General features: G+C 38.5%; 1 protein-coding gene across 3 annotated transcripts in view; it reads left to right on the top strand.

The window, feature by feature from the left end:
* LOC118342691 (collagen alpha-1(XIV) chain) overlaps positions 1–18944 on the top strand; it is a 140678-nt gene that overhangs the window by 13776 nt on the left and 107958 nt on the right. For all 3 annotated transcript variants that reach the window (XM_035681308.1, XM_035681307.1, XM_035681309.1), the window contains 2 exons: positions 7177–7320; positions 8884–8967. In XM_035681308.1, the coding sequence (XP_035537201.1) occupies positions 7177–7320; positions 8884–8967 (228 nt within the window). The remainder of the gene's footprint in view (positions 1–7176; positions 7321–8883; positions 8968–18944) is intronic.

Below are 18944 nucleotides of genomic sequence, written 5' to 3'. Positions count from 1 at the left end.
TTTCAAATGAGGTTGGAAGTAGATGTGAGGAGTGTTTCCCTGAGACATCAACATCAACTCTTCTGATGTTGGATTGTAACCCATTTGAATCAATGACTTTGGAACCATCAGTATTATCCAGTATAGTTCAATAGGACCACAAGGTACGGCCTCTACATCTAAAAGGTTAAATCAACAGCTCTCTAAAGCAGTTCCAGCAAATATTGAACACTGATTTATTTGAAGGGCTAGTCTGCATATGTTTTTGCCAGGTGAACGTAACTGAGTATAAACTAACACCACAACTCCTTGTAGGCTTGCGCCATCACGTCAGCATCAACAACAGTACAGAAGGTTTAATGCAGCCCCTCACTGAGTTCAGCTACATAGGACCTGGTTTTAATATGACTGGCTGCCTGTGTCTTCTGTTTGTCTGCATTCTTCACCACATTGACGTTATAGTTTTATTGCACTGAGAAATTCATTCTATTCATAGATTCACTGTAATTGTAGTTATAAAGTTGAGGTAAATACGTGTACAGTTCATAAGCTGCTCTGTGATTATAATCACAAGGGGTATTATTCAGTTTGAAAACTGTGGCCAAGTTTTTTATTGCAGTTAGTGAAAACAGGTGCACTGCAGACATTTTTACTGTTTACTGATGTGATGAAATGCCATAAGCCTTTATTTGATTCATTTATAAATCAAACTATAACTTAATATAATATAATATATATTTATCAGTAACCTGGTGGTATGTGACATCAGGATAGCTGTGAGGTAAACATTGTAATTATATCTTTCCTTTATGACCTTTTCACTGCTGTTACAGTGCAATTAGAGTATTTAACTTTCACCCCTTCAAATAGTTAGTCATAGTTTTGATTTGAAGGAGGAGAGGGTAACTTTTACAGTCTCTTAGTCTTCCAACATAATGTTGCGGTCGCTAACACAAATGGGTATGAATCTTTCAAGATGTGATTGAATTACTCAGTAAAAACTCCATTGGAACCTGAAAAATGTCGGCCAACAGGTAGCTGAAGACAGCTGTGTATGCTGTAAATAGATTGTCCTTTCAACAACTGTGGAACATAAACTCCTTCATGCAATGGGTTGTGACAGGCATTCGTTCAGACTTGTACCTAATGTTTTTTTGTGTTATTATTATTTCTATAAAATCTGTATGGTCTAATTTACTACTGCTGAGTTTCACTTCATTGTACTGACAGGTACATGGCAACACTTCCTCATGATTAAAGTGATTTTATCTGTTCCTCATTTGCATAGAAAGGCTAAAAATGGATACAGAGAGACAAAATAGGGAATATAAAGCACGGATGATACAGACTGTGATACAGAGTGTTATTGTTGAAGTAGTTGTGGTAATTAGGGTATGCATAGATGTTAATGGCAGAAATGCACAAATTGCTCTAAATACTAAAACAGATTTTTTGGTGTTTTTCTCTATTTCATTTTTAGTATGTGTTTTGTCTCTAATTTCTTTTGTTCCTTAATTTTTTTTCCTTTTTGTTTTGGTTATTGTTCCCATTGAGGAAGACCTCAGAGTGCAAAGAGACATTTTATTGCTGTGGGAAAAGGTGCAGCTGCATGTACTGCCATAAAAACTATCCTCTGCTCAGTTATGACGGAGAGCTTCAAGAATTCATTTAGTTGAGGACTTGTAATTATAGCACAGGTAAAACTGTTTCCAAAGTAAGTTGTGAGGCCCAGCAGGGGTCCCTCAGTGAGTTTGTGGAGATCAATTTAACTTTTATTTCACTCACTGGATTCTAGGTACAATAAAGAAACATTATACTGTAGAAGAAAGATCAGTTATGACTGTAACTGATGAGTTACCACATAGTAAGAAATTCTGAAAATTCATTCAGAGATTCCTCACTGAGACAGGAAGAAAGGAAGGAATTACTACTGATGTGAGGAGCGAACATTTGGATATTGACCACGACCATTGCCAAAAACGAAAGCCAATGTGGCAGTACCACTGATGACTTTCCAATATGCATTACTTGGCAAAAACGCACCCCTGTGAATGAGCATGAGCATTCATACACATGTTGGCATATGGTTCTGTCAGTATCACCATTGGTCAACTACAACTACACAGAGCACAATTTAATGTATAATATGAAAAGACATAGTTTAATGATGTTGGGAATTATTGTTGGATCATGGGAACTGGATGAACGATGTAAATGCAGTTTTATTTGTGTTACGTTTAGTCACGTTTGCTAACTTCATGTCACTCTCTGACTCTTTGAATCTCTACAAATTACAGGTAACACCATAAGTTGTAGCAACTAAAGGCCAAAACAAATATATATCGTTATAATATTACAGATTTCTCTGAGTTTGAACGTTGTTAGTAAGTACACAACTCAACAACATAACATAGGTATTTTAATGTAGAGATGTTTCATATTATAAGTTTGAGGAGGTATTCAGGCTTTAAGAAAAGTGTCTTTTGAGGCACATTTCTTGATTGACAGGTGTCAGCCTGGTGTTTTCATCACTATCACTGCCGAACCATCAGTCTGATACCACAGTGAAATATGGGGTTGAGTTAAACTTAAGTTTAGTAATTTTTGTCGTCCCTGTTGTTGGTTCTTAGCTCTCGGCTGGCTGCGTTACAAAACTAACATTATCTAAACTTGTTCAGTTAGTAGAATTAAACAAAGAATATTAGAGTTATTCTTCTCTGAGTGCTTGAAGGTCGTGTAAGCACATCCCAACATGATATCAATTGTGTAGGCATAAAGACAAATGCATCCGCAGTCCACATACTGAATGGATGCTTCTAAAAAGATGATTTAATTCATTCAATAACGTCTCCATCAACATGTGACCAAGAAGGTTTATATATATAGACTTTATCTGATACAACCACGTGTGAATCCCTAGTTGAGCTCATTAATAACGTCAATATGTACGCAACAAATAATTTACAAGATTTACAAAACGAAAGAATCACTGGATTACAATCAAATGCTGAACCCTGTGAAACAAAGATCAAGTGATTATAGGAATGTTGCTAGTAAATGAAACTGATATAATACACCTGTCTACACAAAGTGAAGACTGTTCCTGCCTTAATATGTCCTGTGTACATATTCACCACTTGATGGGCTTGACCTGGGAGTCACACCTGACCTGCATCAAGTGAAATATATGTTTAAACATTGTTAATGTAGGTAATAAATCATCTTTTTGGGAGCATCTGTTTAGTGCGTTGGTGCCTTTTTCTCTTTAGACTGTTTCTCTTTAGTTTTACTCCTTATTTTTTATATATCTGTACACTGCTGGATGCACCAATCCATTGTGGCCTGAAATCTGAAGGTGAAGTCAACCTCTGCAACTAGTGCTGCTTTCTGCCAGCGGCGGAGTAAACCTGTAGCTTTTGGTATGGCTTGGCTGTCTGTTTGATCACAGTAATGGAGAAAATGTCAGATAAGATGCAGTAAGCACAGGCAGCCATCCCCTGACACTGCGAGGGAGAGTGGAATGGATGGAGGGAATGACACAGGAATATAAAAGAGAGATACTAGAGGGCAGGATGAAGGATAGAGCTGGAGAGGCATTGAGAGACTAAATAAAAAGAGGGATGTTGGATATAGATAAATAAAAAGTAAAACAGGGATAGTGACAGATCCAGACAAAATCTGCAGCTTCTGTCAGAGAACAAAAACATGTCCTTCTGGTTTCCTTTTCTGTTAAAGGGTTGCTTCAGTGTTAGGCATACATGTTTCTGCTGCTGTATTATGGCACTACCACAGGGAGTTCTTGTGAACCACTGGGAAGCGTTTCTCTTTTGTTACATAATGTAAATGCTTTACGGTTTAACAGTGACAAGTGGTGTAGCTTCACTTGTGCTGGCAAACTTTACCGCCATTTTCATATTCTTAAACATATTTAAATTGGTTTGACATTTTCACCAAAGTGCGATGGCCTCATTTCTGAGACATGCCCACACAGCTCGCTTTGCAACATGTTGCCGTTGGGTAGTGCTTAGTTTTAAAGAAAAGGAGAGAAAAAAAAACTGATTTTAAAAGTAACTGGAAGTGCAGGGATGGCTGCGTGCCTTCTGGGCTGAGCAAGGGAGGTGAATGACGGTGACGATCATCCTCTCGCTGTAGGCTGTTGGTTACAGCATGAGTGTAATGAAGGAGGAAAAGCAGTGACGGAGCGGTAGTTAATTTTCTTTAACAGTGGGGAGTTTTTGTAGAGCTCTGCCGGATGATTTCATTGAGCTTGTCTTTTTTTCTGATGCTCATGCTCTGTCATAGTTTGAAACAGATACAGACAGATGCAGCATTCCAGTTTTTACTTCCAGTTTGCAAAGACAAACTGATTATTATTAAATTCACCTTTACTGTTTAAACATTTTTTTGAAAAAAATGTGTTAATTGTAGAAAATGCTTTGTTTTTAATTAAAGAGTTCAACAGTTAAGACGGGAATCCCTGTTTTAAAAAGAGTGATAGCATGTTGGTTTTTGTGCTGACAGTCATTTTGCAGGAGCAGATGGTGGAAAGTAGATTTTTGAATCAATCATTTTTACATAAAGTAATTGGCTTTGATAACTGACAATTTAAGATTTATTGGTCCCAACTGGAACATTTGTTCTGTAGCAGCAGCAAAACTAAAAAGAACTGAGCAGGAGGCAAAATAACAAGTAAAATTTAATCACACAAAAACTCTTAAACTAATTTGCATCTTATGTCCTTGGACTTCTCAGTCAATATATGTTAACATGATAGACTTTGTGAAAGCCAGGAAACAGAAATCTACACTTCTCAGTCAATCTGTAAACCGCTGACTTCTGCCAAACCTTCTGCTGCTACGACAGCACAGCACATTTGGCAGGATTAAATGCTGAATACATATCTCTTAGTTGGTTTATTAGATTTTTATTTAAACTCCTTATTAGATTACATTCTTGGTTGGTAACTTTTACTGAATGTTCTTATTTGTTTTCCCTCTGGTCTTTGCTGCTGTGATGAGCTGAACACCACCTCAGGCGTTTGTAAAGTTAATCTTTCCTCTCCTCGGTTTGTGATGCCAGAGGGCTTCTAAATGTTCATTTTCTTCTCTGTGCAGTTTAAGCGATCATGTAGCTTTCAAATACAACTGAAGACATTTCCACATATTTGGAAATAGTTGGAGGCTTTTTGAGAATGCAGAGCAGTCTATAGTCTCTCGCGGTACTATTATTTATTACTTTTTGTAATAATTTTTGTTACCATCTAGTAAATATCAAGTAATTAATAGATTGTAAAATAAAGTTAAAGCCACTGCCTCACTGGCTAAAATAAATCCTTTACAGACATGATCTGAGCATTTTATAAGTATTTGCAGAAGCCTTTTAGTGGTTCGTTGCAGTTCAATTAGAGTACAGAAGGCGATGATTCATGCACCTGCTCTCAGTGTGGGGGCAGAAGTCAAACTGTCTTTATGGCCAAAAAGAACACCAGTTCTTCAAGAAAGTACTGAGTACTGTGGATCGAACCTGCATGTTTCTCTACATGGAGAGACTTTTTATTTGGCACAAGTGCTTTCTGGAGGCGCTCATCTCAGTATACTGAGTGCTCTGTGGAACAAAAGCATTACCAAGAAAATGATTTTCTGGTGAGAAAATTATGATCAGCTCTAGTCGGAAATAGTATTTTTGTTTGACTTGAGCGATTACGTTGTCTAATCTTTGCACAAAATACGGATTAAGTCACAAAAGTGACTTTTCTGACTTTCTGCCTTCCCTTCACTTCTTTTCTTCATTTGTTTACCTTCTTCCTTTCTTTTTTCCCTTTTTTCCAGCTCTTAACAGTTGTCCATCACCTTATATTCTGTCTGTCTCTTTTTATCTTGTCTTCCTATTGATCCTTGTGTTGTTCCAGGCCAGCAGGGTTTAATTGCAGGCCAGGTGTTAAAAAGACTGCTTCCCACTATTCACTGTGTGGGTGTCTCTCAGATTGATATTTCCGTGCAACCCAAGTCTGTTTAATTGGTTTAATTGCTCCTTCAGTATTAAAAAGTTTGAAGTTCTTTGCTGGCAGTATGTAGATCTGAATGCTGCTAAAATAGATGTTGTAAATGCCTTTATTGAATTTATATAATAATAATAATTACAAATGAAATTTCACATTTAAAACAATGCAATAATTCAGTTATCCTGACAGCAATTTTAATTGCAAGGAGAGAGGTTCAATGGAAGTAGAATAAAAGACAATTAAGAGTTTGTACTGGCTTTGCGTTTGTGTTTCCAAACATATTTAAAGCAGAATGTTGGTGTTCATTTTATCTTTTTATTAAGAACAACAGTTCTCCTGAAGATACTGAAAGCAATGATGAGTTCATCCTTCCAACATCCGTCTTATTCTACTGTGCCATACACCTCCATTGTTGTCCAAAAACCTTTGCACTGGGTGACACATTCCTTCATTATTATTATATATGTTAGCAGGATGAATTCAGTTTTTCAGATAAATTCAGATTTTGTTTGATACTTAAAAGGGAAAAATGCCTGCTTTGTCTTTTAAACAGTAACTTAGGCTGAAACAGGCTGAAAAGCAGTGTTGAGAATCGTGGGGAGCTGCATCTATAACCAGACCCAAACGTGATGTAACTTTATCCTGGATATCACTGCAGCAGGGTGACAAGTTAAACCGATGCAGGTCAGCAAAAAAAGATTTTCAGGGCTTTTTAAGTTACTCTTTAATATAAGCAAATATTTTGTCAGTCAGCAACCTGCACTTCTCCCCCACATGTTATGTGAAGTTCTGCCAAGCAGCACTTGTATGTGTATGTGTAATACTGGAGGCCAGGGACTCCCACGTCATTGGGAATCCGATGATCCGAAAAAAAGTGATTTGGTCAAAAATAAATTGGGGTGAATTTTGTGTGGTATCATGCTGTGCTTTCAGTAGGTCTTCAGCCTCAGAATTCAGGTGTTACTTGATCTCAAAGAATCTTGACCAACCATGCTGGGTGTGAATGCAACCTTAAACTGACAGCCATAAAGACATGGGTTTGTTTCATAGCCAAGTTCTCCCTATTAAATCAATAACTGAATTGATCTTTGAACTGATTCCCTTGTAAGGTCAGGATTTAAACCAGCAACCATTTCTTCTCTCTAATCATCAGACTTCCGCTGCTGAGTGTTTGTTCTTCTCTTACCCTGGAACAGGTGGAGAACAGAAGGAAGTTCAGGTGTCTAAGAAGGAAGCAAAGCTGCTCATCGAGGACTTTGACCCCTCTAAAGAATACAACTTTAAGATAATTGCACTCAGTGGAAAACAGCAGAGCAAGCCACTTCAGGCTAAACATGAAGGTAAGGACTTTCACTGAGGCAAATCATCAACCCTCATTAATATGACTGCCCTGATAAGTGTTTGTAAAGGCTGATACGAGCAGTATTAGATTGATGCTACCAGTTGTTCCAGAAATGCTCAGGCAGTCTTCAGATTGAGGGTTTACATAAGTTGCAACACATAATTAAAAGTAGTTGTAAATGTAAAATGAACTGAACTTGAGAAGTAAGTGAACGACCTTCAGACTTACTGGTGTAAAAGGTGGCAGCCACATTGAATCACACATGACAGAAAACTGCTGCTGACATCAAGCTGCACTGGTTGCAATCAGTGATGTCACAGCGGGTGTTTTTATCAGCTATGATTGGCAGAATACCTGCTGTGACATCACTGATTGGGGTGTGACCATGAAAGCAATATGCTTTAAAGTTTAAAGGTGTAGAGAGAAACAGCAGTACTATATGTGTGATATGTAGTAACAATGTAACCTCCATTGTTCAGTGACACCTATTATTATTTAGTTAATTTGGTTTAAGCTGTGTAGTTGGTGTATGATGGAGTGTAAGACAAGTTGAGCGAAGCAACAAAACAAACCAAAACAACAGCATGCTTCAGCTTACTGCTGTGGTTAGGAAAGCAGAAATGTGCCAAGTGAGATGTTTACTTTGCTTCGGTCACTGACATTCAGCAACCTGCTGGTATTTACTTGTCAGGAAAAAAGAAATACACATAGAGCTTTTAAACAGGATTCCTGCTGGAGAAATCCACAGGTGCCGAGTGTGTCCTCCAGACATTTATTCATGCCAGGGTGGAAAAGCCCTTTGACTCAGCATTAAGAATATCATGCTGCTCTTAAAAAATAAAAGATATTACTGTGTCCTTAATTGCGTGATCTCCTGTGCTGACAAATGTTTTGTTGGTGTTTCACCACTGGATGGAAAACACTGTATAGCAGCACCTATGAAGTCTAAATCTAAATGTGGGTGACATTTAAACAACAATCATTGCTGCTGTTTACTTTTCTAAAAACTCCCCACTGACAGTCAAACATCAAGCCAAGGCGGACCTGGTGTCATTTTGAAAATCATACCCTCACTATTGTCACTTTTGAGGGAGGGATCAGAAAATGAACTAGCTGATATTTCAGTTTTGACAAGTCTTCCAATAAGGGTGCCAAAATAAAATAATGAGGAGCCAACTAGTATTAGGAGAGTTGAGATGAGTGTTGATTCAGTGAGATCCTCAGGCTCACCAGGACCTAAACTTTAATCACACTGTGGCTAATTGATCACAGTAAGCAAGGTTTTGATGTTGTTTTTCAGTTGCTGCCACTTGGCTTGTGTCTTACGTAAAAGCCTAAATGTACTAATGTTTTCAATTTGTTATTATGATTAATGATATCTATTCTGGTCTATGCTATTCTTGTGATTTTAACAATATTCAGTTTCAGTTTCCTTAACATTTAATGTATTTCTTTTGGCTGTTGTGAATCTGATTGATATACATTGCGGTCAAGTTTCTGTGTTTCTCTTCTCCTCTCCATAACTAATGTATATTACTGCATTATGTGTTATTTCTACCAGCTCAGAGATCGGGCGTCGAGGTAGTTCAGTCCCAGAGGACACAAGACAGCCGTGTCACTGAGGAGAACAACGAGATCTCAGAAGGTAAGATCCATGGCAGGGAAACAGGAGGCAAACCAGGTGAACAGAAACACTGAAACGGAAAAGATTGACGCATCCGTCTGTCGCAAGTCTCTGGTCGTCTGGATTCAAGACCCCTTCTGTTTAACAAGAGGAAGAATGTTTTGAATTGCCATGCCAGGATGACAACCTGTCATTCTTCAAGAACAACTCCGAAAGGGAAGTAAGAAATATGTCCTGTAACCAAGAACAGCTTTTTTACAAATTGGAGAAGACAGCACTGCAGACAAGTCTGTTCTGAGTTCTCCAGGATGCAGACACCTTCTCTTTGTGAAGAAAGTTTTAAAAGGATCACTGCGACACTGATACATGAAGCATTTTAATAGCGTGACCTTTTTCAGACGGAGATTTTGAATGAGAAAAACAAGAGCAATGGCACAACAAAAACGGGTAAGTGGAAGCTGAAGAGTCCTTCGAGTTTTGTCACAAATGGTTGTATTCCCTGCTTGAGTCACCCTGTAAATCGAAGACAGTTCCCCCGTTCTGTCTGTCCATTTTGGAAACTCAGAAATTTCATGATGTTCTACTATTACTTTCGCACATTTGAAGAAGGGAGAAGGCCTTACACAGCAATTATCATTGAGCCTCGTTCTGGAGAAAATGGAGGGAAAGGAAATGAAATGGTACGAAAAAGGGAATTCAAGTGAGAGCCTGCAACAATCAGGAAGTGAGTCAAGAGACGAGTGTGGTAAACAAGGCTATTATCATTTTGAAAGTGATTGTAAGCACCCGTGCTGAGGTGCACAATCAGACACCACAAGGAAAAAACATTAAACAAGTAAACTACAAGGTAAGCCTGAGTCTCCTAACTATTTCTCTTTCTCTTTCATGCAAATCCTAGTAGCACTGTTGTACCCCTATGAATGTATATAGCGGATGATAAATATTGGAAACACTTAACAGCAATGATCATTTCTGTCGTTTCCCTGCATCAAAACAAAAACAAATCAATAAACATTTTGTCGAAATAAAATCCTGTAGCATAAACACTCAATGTTTACCTCACCGTGTTTGGACAGATTTTGTGCCGTGTTCCTTTGCAACTTTTGAAAATGTGATGTGTCCCTTTGTGTGAGTGGTGTTGTGTTTTGAAGCCTTGAAATGGAGGAATGGTGTTAATGATGGTGCAGATGGGACTTCTGGCAGACGGTTAGCCGCCATCTCAAACCCAAATTACAGCTTCTACTCTGAAATCTTCACAATGGGAAAAATACTTAGCAGTTCAAATCTTTTTTTTTCTAAATCTACTCATTAGTGCATATCAATCAGCCTCAGCTCATTTATTTTGTCTTCACCTGTCTGTAGTCAGGTTTTTTTGCAGGGTGTCCTTGTACACTTAAGTTTGTATTTTTGTGTTCAGAACAAGGAAGACAGAAAAAATCTCAACATTTGCAATAGAACTTGAGCTTTCTCTTCAATGCAGATCTCATTTCCCTTCATCACCTCAGCACTTTCCATGTAATTACAGCCTGAATCCTCTAAATGGGGATTTTATTCTTCTCTCAGTAGCACCAGACCTTGCCAGCAGAGGTTTGGTGATTGGTGATTTTCTCCCTCCAGATGGCAGAAACTTGACAATCCTGTCAGGAATTTTCTCCCCTTCTACCTGACATTACTTAGCCTACAGTATGGTAAGTTAACTTTGATGTCCTGGGGTCCTTTTAATCCTGTCTGAGGTTTCATGCAATTACCGATTTTTTCACGTGGGATCTGAGCCGTGTAACCAGTGTGGCAGCATCAGACTTCAGATTAGATGAAATTTTATTGGTCTCATGGGGAAGTTGAGATGTGGCAACAGCCAACGTAAGAGGATTAAAAATGTGTTTTAGTTGTTACAAGGTGCAAGAAGGACCCTAAAGTGTAAGACTCAAAATCAGATTTTGATGGATTGGGAGGAAAGAGTCAGACACGAGGAGATGCCACACAATTAAAGATCCTGTGAGGATTAATGATTAGATTTCAGTCTTTTGGTTCAGAATCAGAATATTGTTCTTTAGGATGTTGATTAATAGTTAACTTCATCATCATTCATCAATGAGGGAAGTAGGGGTGCTGAGGGGTCTACAGCACCTCCTAAAATAATAAGAGCTGCTCTGCGGGTTGTGCGTCAGTGGATCCACATATACGCTCGCCTCCTGTAGGCTATGAAATGGCTGCATCCTCACTGTCCTGCATTATTATAAACGATGATAACCTGGTTATCGCCCGCATCCATACACTGCCTCATTCCCTCTTCCTCTCCTAGCAGCTCTCATGCATTAGTGTTCTTGAGTGTGTAGTTGCTGTGGCTGCAGTATGTTGATGTTCATGTTTGCTGTCTGTTGTAGTTTAAAACATTCTAAAATATTCAATTAAATGGTAATATGAATGATCTCGGCCTTTCAGATAATGCAAAAACCACAAATGTTGTGCAGCCTGTCTGAATTTTTCTTAGCACCCCCAACTCTTACTGACTTCTTCGGATTAGTTAAACCTGTTGACTGGGTGCTATCCAGTTCACTTTCTGCAACCCGGTGATTTGATGGTTTTTAGTGGTTCTTAACTAAAGATCAAGACCAGGTCTAGTGGTCAGGCATTTTTTAAAGCTTGTTTGCAGCGGCATTGGAAAAAACAATCTTTCAAATTCAATAGCTTGGATTAAACCTGTGTAACAATTATGAAAAAAGTCCCAATTAAACATCCTTTCTTCATCCTTTTCATTATATGTACAGAATAGAGACAGCTTCTTCTCTAATCAACACTTTTCTGATGATCAAGATGTTCTAGTGATGCTTCTGCAAATGTGACAGATCTGATGTCAGCCATTTCTCTGTGAGAACACTTACGGATCGACAGATGTTTTAAAATGGGTGCTAGACTTCACCGGCTGTGTTTGCACTCACTGCACAAGATGAGTCAAAGCAGAGAGAGCGATGGCAGACTGGAGGGAGGGAGGGAGGGAGGGAGGAGGCGAGCAACGAGTCCAAAAGGATCTGATCCAAAACCCTGACATAATTACAGCTATGACTTCCCTAAAAATCTTTTTTTTTTGGCTCATTACTGCTGCTTGGGTGTACTCTGCATCAGCCTTCTTCTGTTGCTTTGTTCTACATCTGTCACTTCCTGTCAGTCCTACCAGTCTAATAACTATATATTTTTTAAATGTTTATTACCACAAGCATGTACATTTTCTGCAGACGACACTCTCAACATTTGAAATAGACTATACTAACATCCAAATCAATATGTTTTTATAGGAGTTACATTCGTGAAGATAATTGAAGGGTTCAACTTCTACATAAAAAAAAACTGGCAATTCTTCCTTAATTCTAAAAATAAATACAGTCCTATATTGCGTAGACGTTGGCAAACAGTGATGTGAACACAAATCTCACACAGAAAATGGCAATAAATTTGATTTAGTTGTAAATTGTTGTAATGTTGTAAAAAAGTTCCAAAATATAGAACCAGTTCTGTAATAAAGTCAGAAGCTATTAAATTTGTGTGAAATGTACCTGTGTGTGTGTGTGTCTGTGTTTCTTCATCTTTCTCTCTCCTTTCTGTTTGTCTCTCTCTTGCCTCCACTCACTCTCTCACACACACACTGTCAAGTCTAAGTCCAAGTTGTAACAGAGTTACATTTAAATATAAAGACGTCGAGCAGCAGAAGCTGTCACTGGAGGAGGCAGTTAGGCCATTAGTGGAAGAGAGCATGGTCTGACTGCGACCAACATAGTAACAGTTGGTGATATTTGTCAAAGATCCTGTGGTACGTCATGTCGTGTGGCCTCTGCCTCGGCTCTGGCAGTTAGAGTCACCGTTTGGCCAAGTGTCAGAAAATGTTGAAAATATTCAGGGGGAGTAAAGGAAGGAGAGAGAGAGGAAAACAAGGAGAACATTCAGTTTGAATTGAGTTTACTTTCTATATTTAAGGTTGGTGGAACCCAAAATGATGTATGCCAACAACAGCCACTAGAGGCTGGCTCCAAAAGCTCTATAAGCCCCTATTGTAAAATAGATCCTGATAGTCTCACCCAGACAACTGGCTTGCAGAGATAATGTTAAACATGTTTGAATATTACAATCAGTTTTTACGTTGATGTAATTTATGAGCTGGAGGAATAATAATTACAAACCTTGCTGAAAACGTGAGCAAATATTAAATAATTCTGCATTGTGTTGTGAGTGAAAAGTATTTAGCCACCAAATTCATTAGGTTTTAGTACAAATCCACTAAACCAACATTCCTTATCTCCCTCATCTTTCCATCCATCATCACATGGAAGTCTTTGTCCTTTCAGTGCAAATAACAGCATAAATTAGTAAAGCAAGCAGATTTCGCTAACCACTTCTGTTTTGGTCCAATCTCATTCATTGGTCAGTTTTACTGTGAAGTTTAGGGGTTGTTTAGTGATATGACTATTCACTATTCATTCATGTTGCTTGACTTTGAGTGTTTTCACATTCTCAGTCGTGTCCTGTTTATCTTCCATCTCCCAGATTAAGCATGCATTGTTAGAAATTGTAAATTAAATATAAATAACACAACTGTGACACATACCTCCATGTGTAAAGTTTATTAAGAAATGTTTTTCCCAAACACCTCTCCACCTGTTCTCTGTCCACTTGTCCATGCGGATGACAGTGGATGAGGCCAAGCTTATTTCTGGAAGGGTAGTTGAGGGCCGAAGAGTGGTAGAAGTAAGATGGGGTTTTGTTTTGTTAGAAGAAGCTACAACCCAAATGATGAAAAATGATGATTGTTAATTATATCTGTGCATGAATAACACACTGGATGTATCTGGTGAAATTATATATATGTGTAGAATTTGTTTCCAATAACATGCAGCCCTTGTCTGAAGTGTGTGTGTGTGTGTTGGTGTGAGTCACCTGCTATTTGTCCAAACTGCTCTAACTGGCTTCAGGCTAAAGGGGACAGATGGGGGAGAGAGGAGCCCAACCAGTGATAAAACGCTTTTTTTTATTTTATATGATCAGGCCCTACCACCGCTCCTTCCTTTGCTGTCTTTATTGAACATCACCGACACGCAAACACCAACACACACAAATAAACACACACTCCTCCAACACAATCTCATCGTCATCCCCTCCAGCTCCCTTTTTTTCATCAGCTTTCTGCTTTTTTCTCTTGACTATGGCTGTTTGAACAGTTTTTTTCTCTCCATCGCCTTTTCTCATTACTCTCTTCGATCTGTGGACACTATTTGGCTGTATTTTTCCTTCTCTGTCTTCTTTTCCTCCTTATTAAAACATTATGACATATAATGATTTAAATAAAATATGTGAGATGTGTAGGATGATATTACATTGATTTAGTTCCTAGAAATTTTCCAATTTTCTCTTCCATGGTGTCTTTTTTTCTTTTCTATGCTACACGAATTATGAATTCAGCACCAGTCTTGAGTTTAATATAGAAAAAATCCCTGATATGAAAATAGGTTTATTTATCTGTTAGTCTCAGAACAGTGGATCATTTACCTGCTCTGACAGTACTGTGCAAATACATGTACTATTTCTGGAGATGATGAGTCACATTTGATGGAAGTATTAGATGTTTTTTTAATTTAAGTATTAAAATCAATAAGACAGCTGTCCTCTTGTTTTCCCTGGGTTCCTCTCTTCACCCCTCTGTTCTTTATCCCTCTCAATTTTCACTTTCAGCTCTGTCTCAGTGCCATTTCCTTCCACCTCTTTCCGTCTGCTTCTTCGTGCTCATAGCTGACAGTCCGCTCCTTGCCCACACTTGCTGAATACCACAGCTATAGCCTCACAGGCCTGTTCTTGGGCTGCTGCCTTGCTGCTGATCAGACCTTCCACAGCTGCCTGTCTGTCTCTATGGCTGTCAGTCTGAAGATTTGGCTGCTTGTTTGTCTGCTGGTATTGTTGTACATGTCTGCTTTTCTGCACGTTTGTCTCTGCAGGTTACCTAGGTACTTAGAGGGTAGAGCTAACTTGCTCAGAAGGCTTCCAGGCTCTACAGTTAGTGTCTTAAAGGAATACTTGTACTAAAGTATTAATACTCGCCGTAGGCTTGTAAGGTCGCTCTGAAAAGTTTGGATCTTAACCCTTCACAGAAGGTGGCAGTTGTAATTAGCTTGGATTCACAACAGTTGCAATGGATTCCAATAGTGACCCAGTTTTTTAGTGTCATCAAACAGCTCCTGGAGCATAACCCAATTCCCATTTTTGTCTACGGAATATGGCTAAATATAAAGCTTCAGTAAGTTGCTGGTGCAGGTAGCATTGCTGTCATTTGTGATCAATCCAAGCAAACAGTTGCAAAGCCTTATTGCCCGATGAAACAGTATCTTTGAGGCTGATACCTATATTGACCTTAAAGGCCTTAAAATCCTTATATATAAGAAGGAGCTTTCAAAATATTCTGAGGAGAAGATGGAGATTGTGAACGCTAAGGAAGTGTGCCTGTCTGTCGAGGAGGGCAAAGACACCTGACCTGCTAACCTTTGTGCTAGCTTCACTTTAGCTGACATGGACTAATGTAATAAAGTATATATAAATTCTGTACCTCCCTGTCTTCCTGCTCATCTGACAAACTATTGGTTTGTGGAATTCTCTTAATGTCTGTCCTCCATTGTGTGATGAATGTGGAGTGTAATCTGACATGAGAGCGCTATAACTCATCCTATCTCTTGCTTCGCTCTCAGGGCACCCAGGTGGCATCAGCAGGTGTCCCTACAGGTCAACACGTGTCTGTCCTGTCTGTCCTCCTGTCTGCCTGTCCTGTTGTGCGTTACTATATCTTATATTTTGGATTGTTAACAGTAGACAGAGAAAAAGTACAGCATGCAGCGCAGTGAGAACCTGTGCAAATATAGTTTTATTGTAGTAAATGCTTATTGTTAATGAGGTAAAAGAATTGAATTCATCCTTTCAGTATTGCAGCAACAAGGCAGATACATATGATTTTTTTTTGGTGCAGTGCTAATTTACCTGCATACAAATGTGTTATATGTGGAGAGATGGTTCAAGTCTTCACAATCTTTACAGAGTGTGAACAAGTTATTTGTCTAAATTCCAAGTCTTAACAATTGGAGTGGAGTCAGTGTAAAAGCTTTTTGTAAAGCTATGTTCTTTATGTAAATCCAGATCATTATCATATACAGTCTGGATCCAGTCTGATTTACTAAACTCAAATATACCTTGTGTTTGTTAATACTTAAATTCATGGTCTATTTTAGATCATTCTGTTAAAAAAAATAACTACCTTGATTTTATTTAAATTGCTCATTAATTCAACTCCAAACATTCTTGGGCAGTTTTGCATTCTTGGGCCTACAGATGCTGTTTTTGTTTTCTTTGCCACCCTTTGCTCCCTCTACAGAACATTGTTACAAAGCTGTCTGTGTTGTTGAAGGTGCTTTGTGGTTGCATTTATATTGATTGGATTTTAAATGAAAGAAACTTTGAGCAAACTATGAAGTTAGAGAACACACAGCTGCCATTCAACCGTCTCCTATCTACCAGTACCTGCTTATGGCAGAACCTCCTGTCGACTCTTCAGGATGTATTTTAACTATGAAACATCTGTAATGGGATGTTCCCTCCTGAGAAGTCTGATGACACACCACACCTCTAACTCTAAACAGCCAGGCCAGGTTTTTATGTTGAGGCTTGTCAAAGGGGGTGTTACATCAGATCTGGTGTTATAGTACAGATACTACCTTTACTCCTTTTCGCGACCAGATCTCCTTTTATCTGTGACATAAGCAGTCCATCCAAAGCATTGGTCATCAAATATTCACAAGGCCGAAGACAAAACTATGTATAATATGTCATTTTAAACATGTTTATTTAGTTTTGACACTGTATACATTTTAGAGTATTATTTTTTTGGCCTTTTATGCCTTTATTTGATAGAGATAACTGTAGAGAGACAGGAAAGGGGGGCAGAGAGAGAGGGGACGACATGCGGCAAAGGGCCGCAGGTCGGACTCAAACCCGGGCCGCTGCATATATGGCACTTTATCACTAAACTATGAATATATTAACCCTAACCCTGTTAATATTCTCTGAGAGTGTGACAATCCTAAGGACTTTTATTTTACAGATTTGAGGTGTAACAAACGGCTCTAAGAAGGTACACTCATGAACATGAATATTGCTATTGTTAAAGGGAACCGAAGGGAAACCAAACACAGAGTGGTTTTTAGTGAACAACACTTCACATGAACATCTGGAAATTTTAAAGATTTCAAAGGTGGATAATAGTTTTACTATTACAGCACTTTTATGCTCTCCCTTACCCAAGCTTTCAGAGCCTTTTTATTGTCTTATACAACAAACAGTGGAGACTACACACGCACACACACACACACACACAGGTACTGTCTAACACATGTCTAGATAATTTGTGGGATAAATAAACAGCGTGACTCATGCTAGTTGCCATGGCAGCATTTATTGTGTGAATGACCATGGGTTTCTCGATGGTTGCTTGGTATGTTTGAGTTTTGACTGAAGCTTGACTGACACATCATTTTGAAATGGAATAGGTTTGGTCCCCCTGCTTTAATTTAAAGATATATAACATCTTCAATACTGAAATGTTTACAAAAGAAACCCATTGGTCGGTGTACATGGAAATTACATATCTGGACTTTAAAAGTTAAATCATTTTCCTGACAGCTGCATTTCAATCCAAGTAAAGAATCTTTTCCATATCTTTCTCTTGTCATTTAGTGTTTCATTGCTGTTTGGTCAAACAAGAAACTGCGGGAAGTAGCTGCTCTGCACTGATCTTTTAGTGGATTTTACAATTTTGCAGTTACATTTAGTGTTACATTTCAGCCACAGGCAGGCAGGTGAGGGCTTGCTTGTCTGACATTATAGTTATATGAAAACATACTGAGCTTTGTCTTTATTATATCATTCCTAAATGCTGATGAACTATCTTACCTAAATGGAATCCAAATCATTCAAGGGCATTCAGTGATCCATCTGAATTAGTGATCCATCTGTTTGTATTTGTCTTAGAGCTGTCAAGTTACATCACTGTCTCGTCTTTTCACCGGTGCACAATCAACACTGGAAAGTATGTGTGTGTGTTCTAACATTCCTGAACCTTCTGTATGTAGAGCAAAAGTCTTCACAAGGATATAAAATTGAGGTTAGCTGAAGGTGAAAGTGTTTTACAATAAATCCCATTTATTTCATAATACTGATTACATTTTTAAGCAATTCACATTTTAGAATATATTAGATTTTCTTCCATGCTCTCAGCCATTAGTTCTGTTCATTTTATGAAAATCAACTTGCATCGTAATGCAGTATTAGTGGCAGCTTTACTTTCTTTTTGTTTGTTTGAAACCGTAAATAGAAGACTAAGAGTCTTAGAACTGCTACAGCAATTGCTAATGCAAGACAAAAATAATGTGTCATTATATTCTTCACAGCATCGGTGCTGACTCATTGCCTTCAGGGTTTGATTTTCTGACAAAATACAGGAGTTCATCCCAGCTGCCAACGTTAAACTTTTTGAGCTTTAGCCAAATAAATAGCCCAATTGTACTGTGTAGCCATTCAGCAGTTTAAATTAGTAATACATTATGGAGAAATCTGGGTCTTATATTCAAATGTTTTGGACATAGCAGTCTAATTGATCAGACATACAGTGTTCAACAGAATTATCATAACAACTTGCGTAGATGTGAAAATGAAAGTTCACACATCCAGAAATGTGTGGTAACATTGTCAGTTGCAGCGTAAAACACAACTACAGCATGTATGGTTGGTAAAAGATTCATCTGGAAGCAGATATGGCATGGATGTTGAGTCTTCTATTAAATGCAGGGTTGTTGGTTTCATCCTCCTGTCCACCTATCATAGCGCCCCTGAGCAAGACACTGAAACCCCACTGCTCAGGGGCGTCGCACCCGTGGGAGATGTGTGTGACAGGGTTCAACACCCACACTTTTTCTGCA

Source organism: Morone saxatilis, unplaced genomic scaffold (assembly GCF_004916995.1).
Source record: "Morone saxatilis isolate NCDOM2014 unplaced genomic scaffold, NCSU_SB_2.0 Contig9, whole genome shotgun sequence".
NCBI classification, from domain to species: Eukaryota; Metazoa; Chordata; class Actinopteri; family Moronidae; genus Morone; species Morone saxatilis.
Note: the sequence above shows the minus strand (reverse complement) of the source record. Positions and strands in the feature narration are given on the sequence as shown.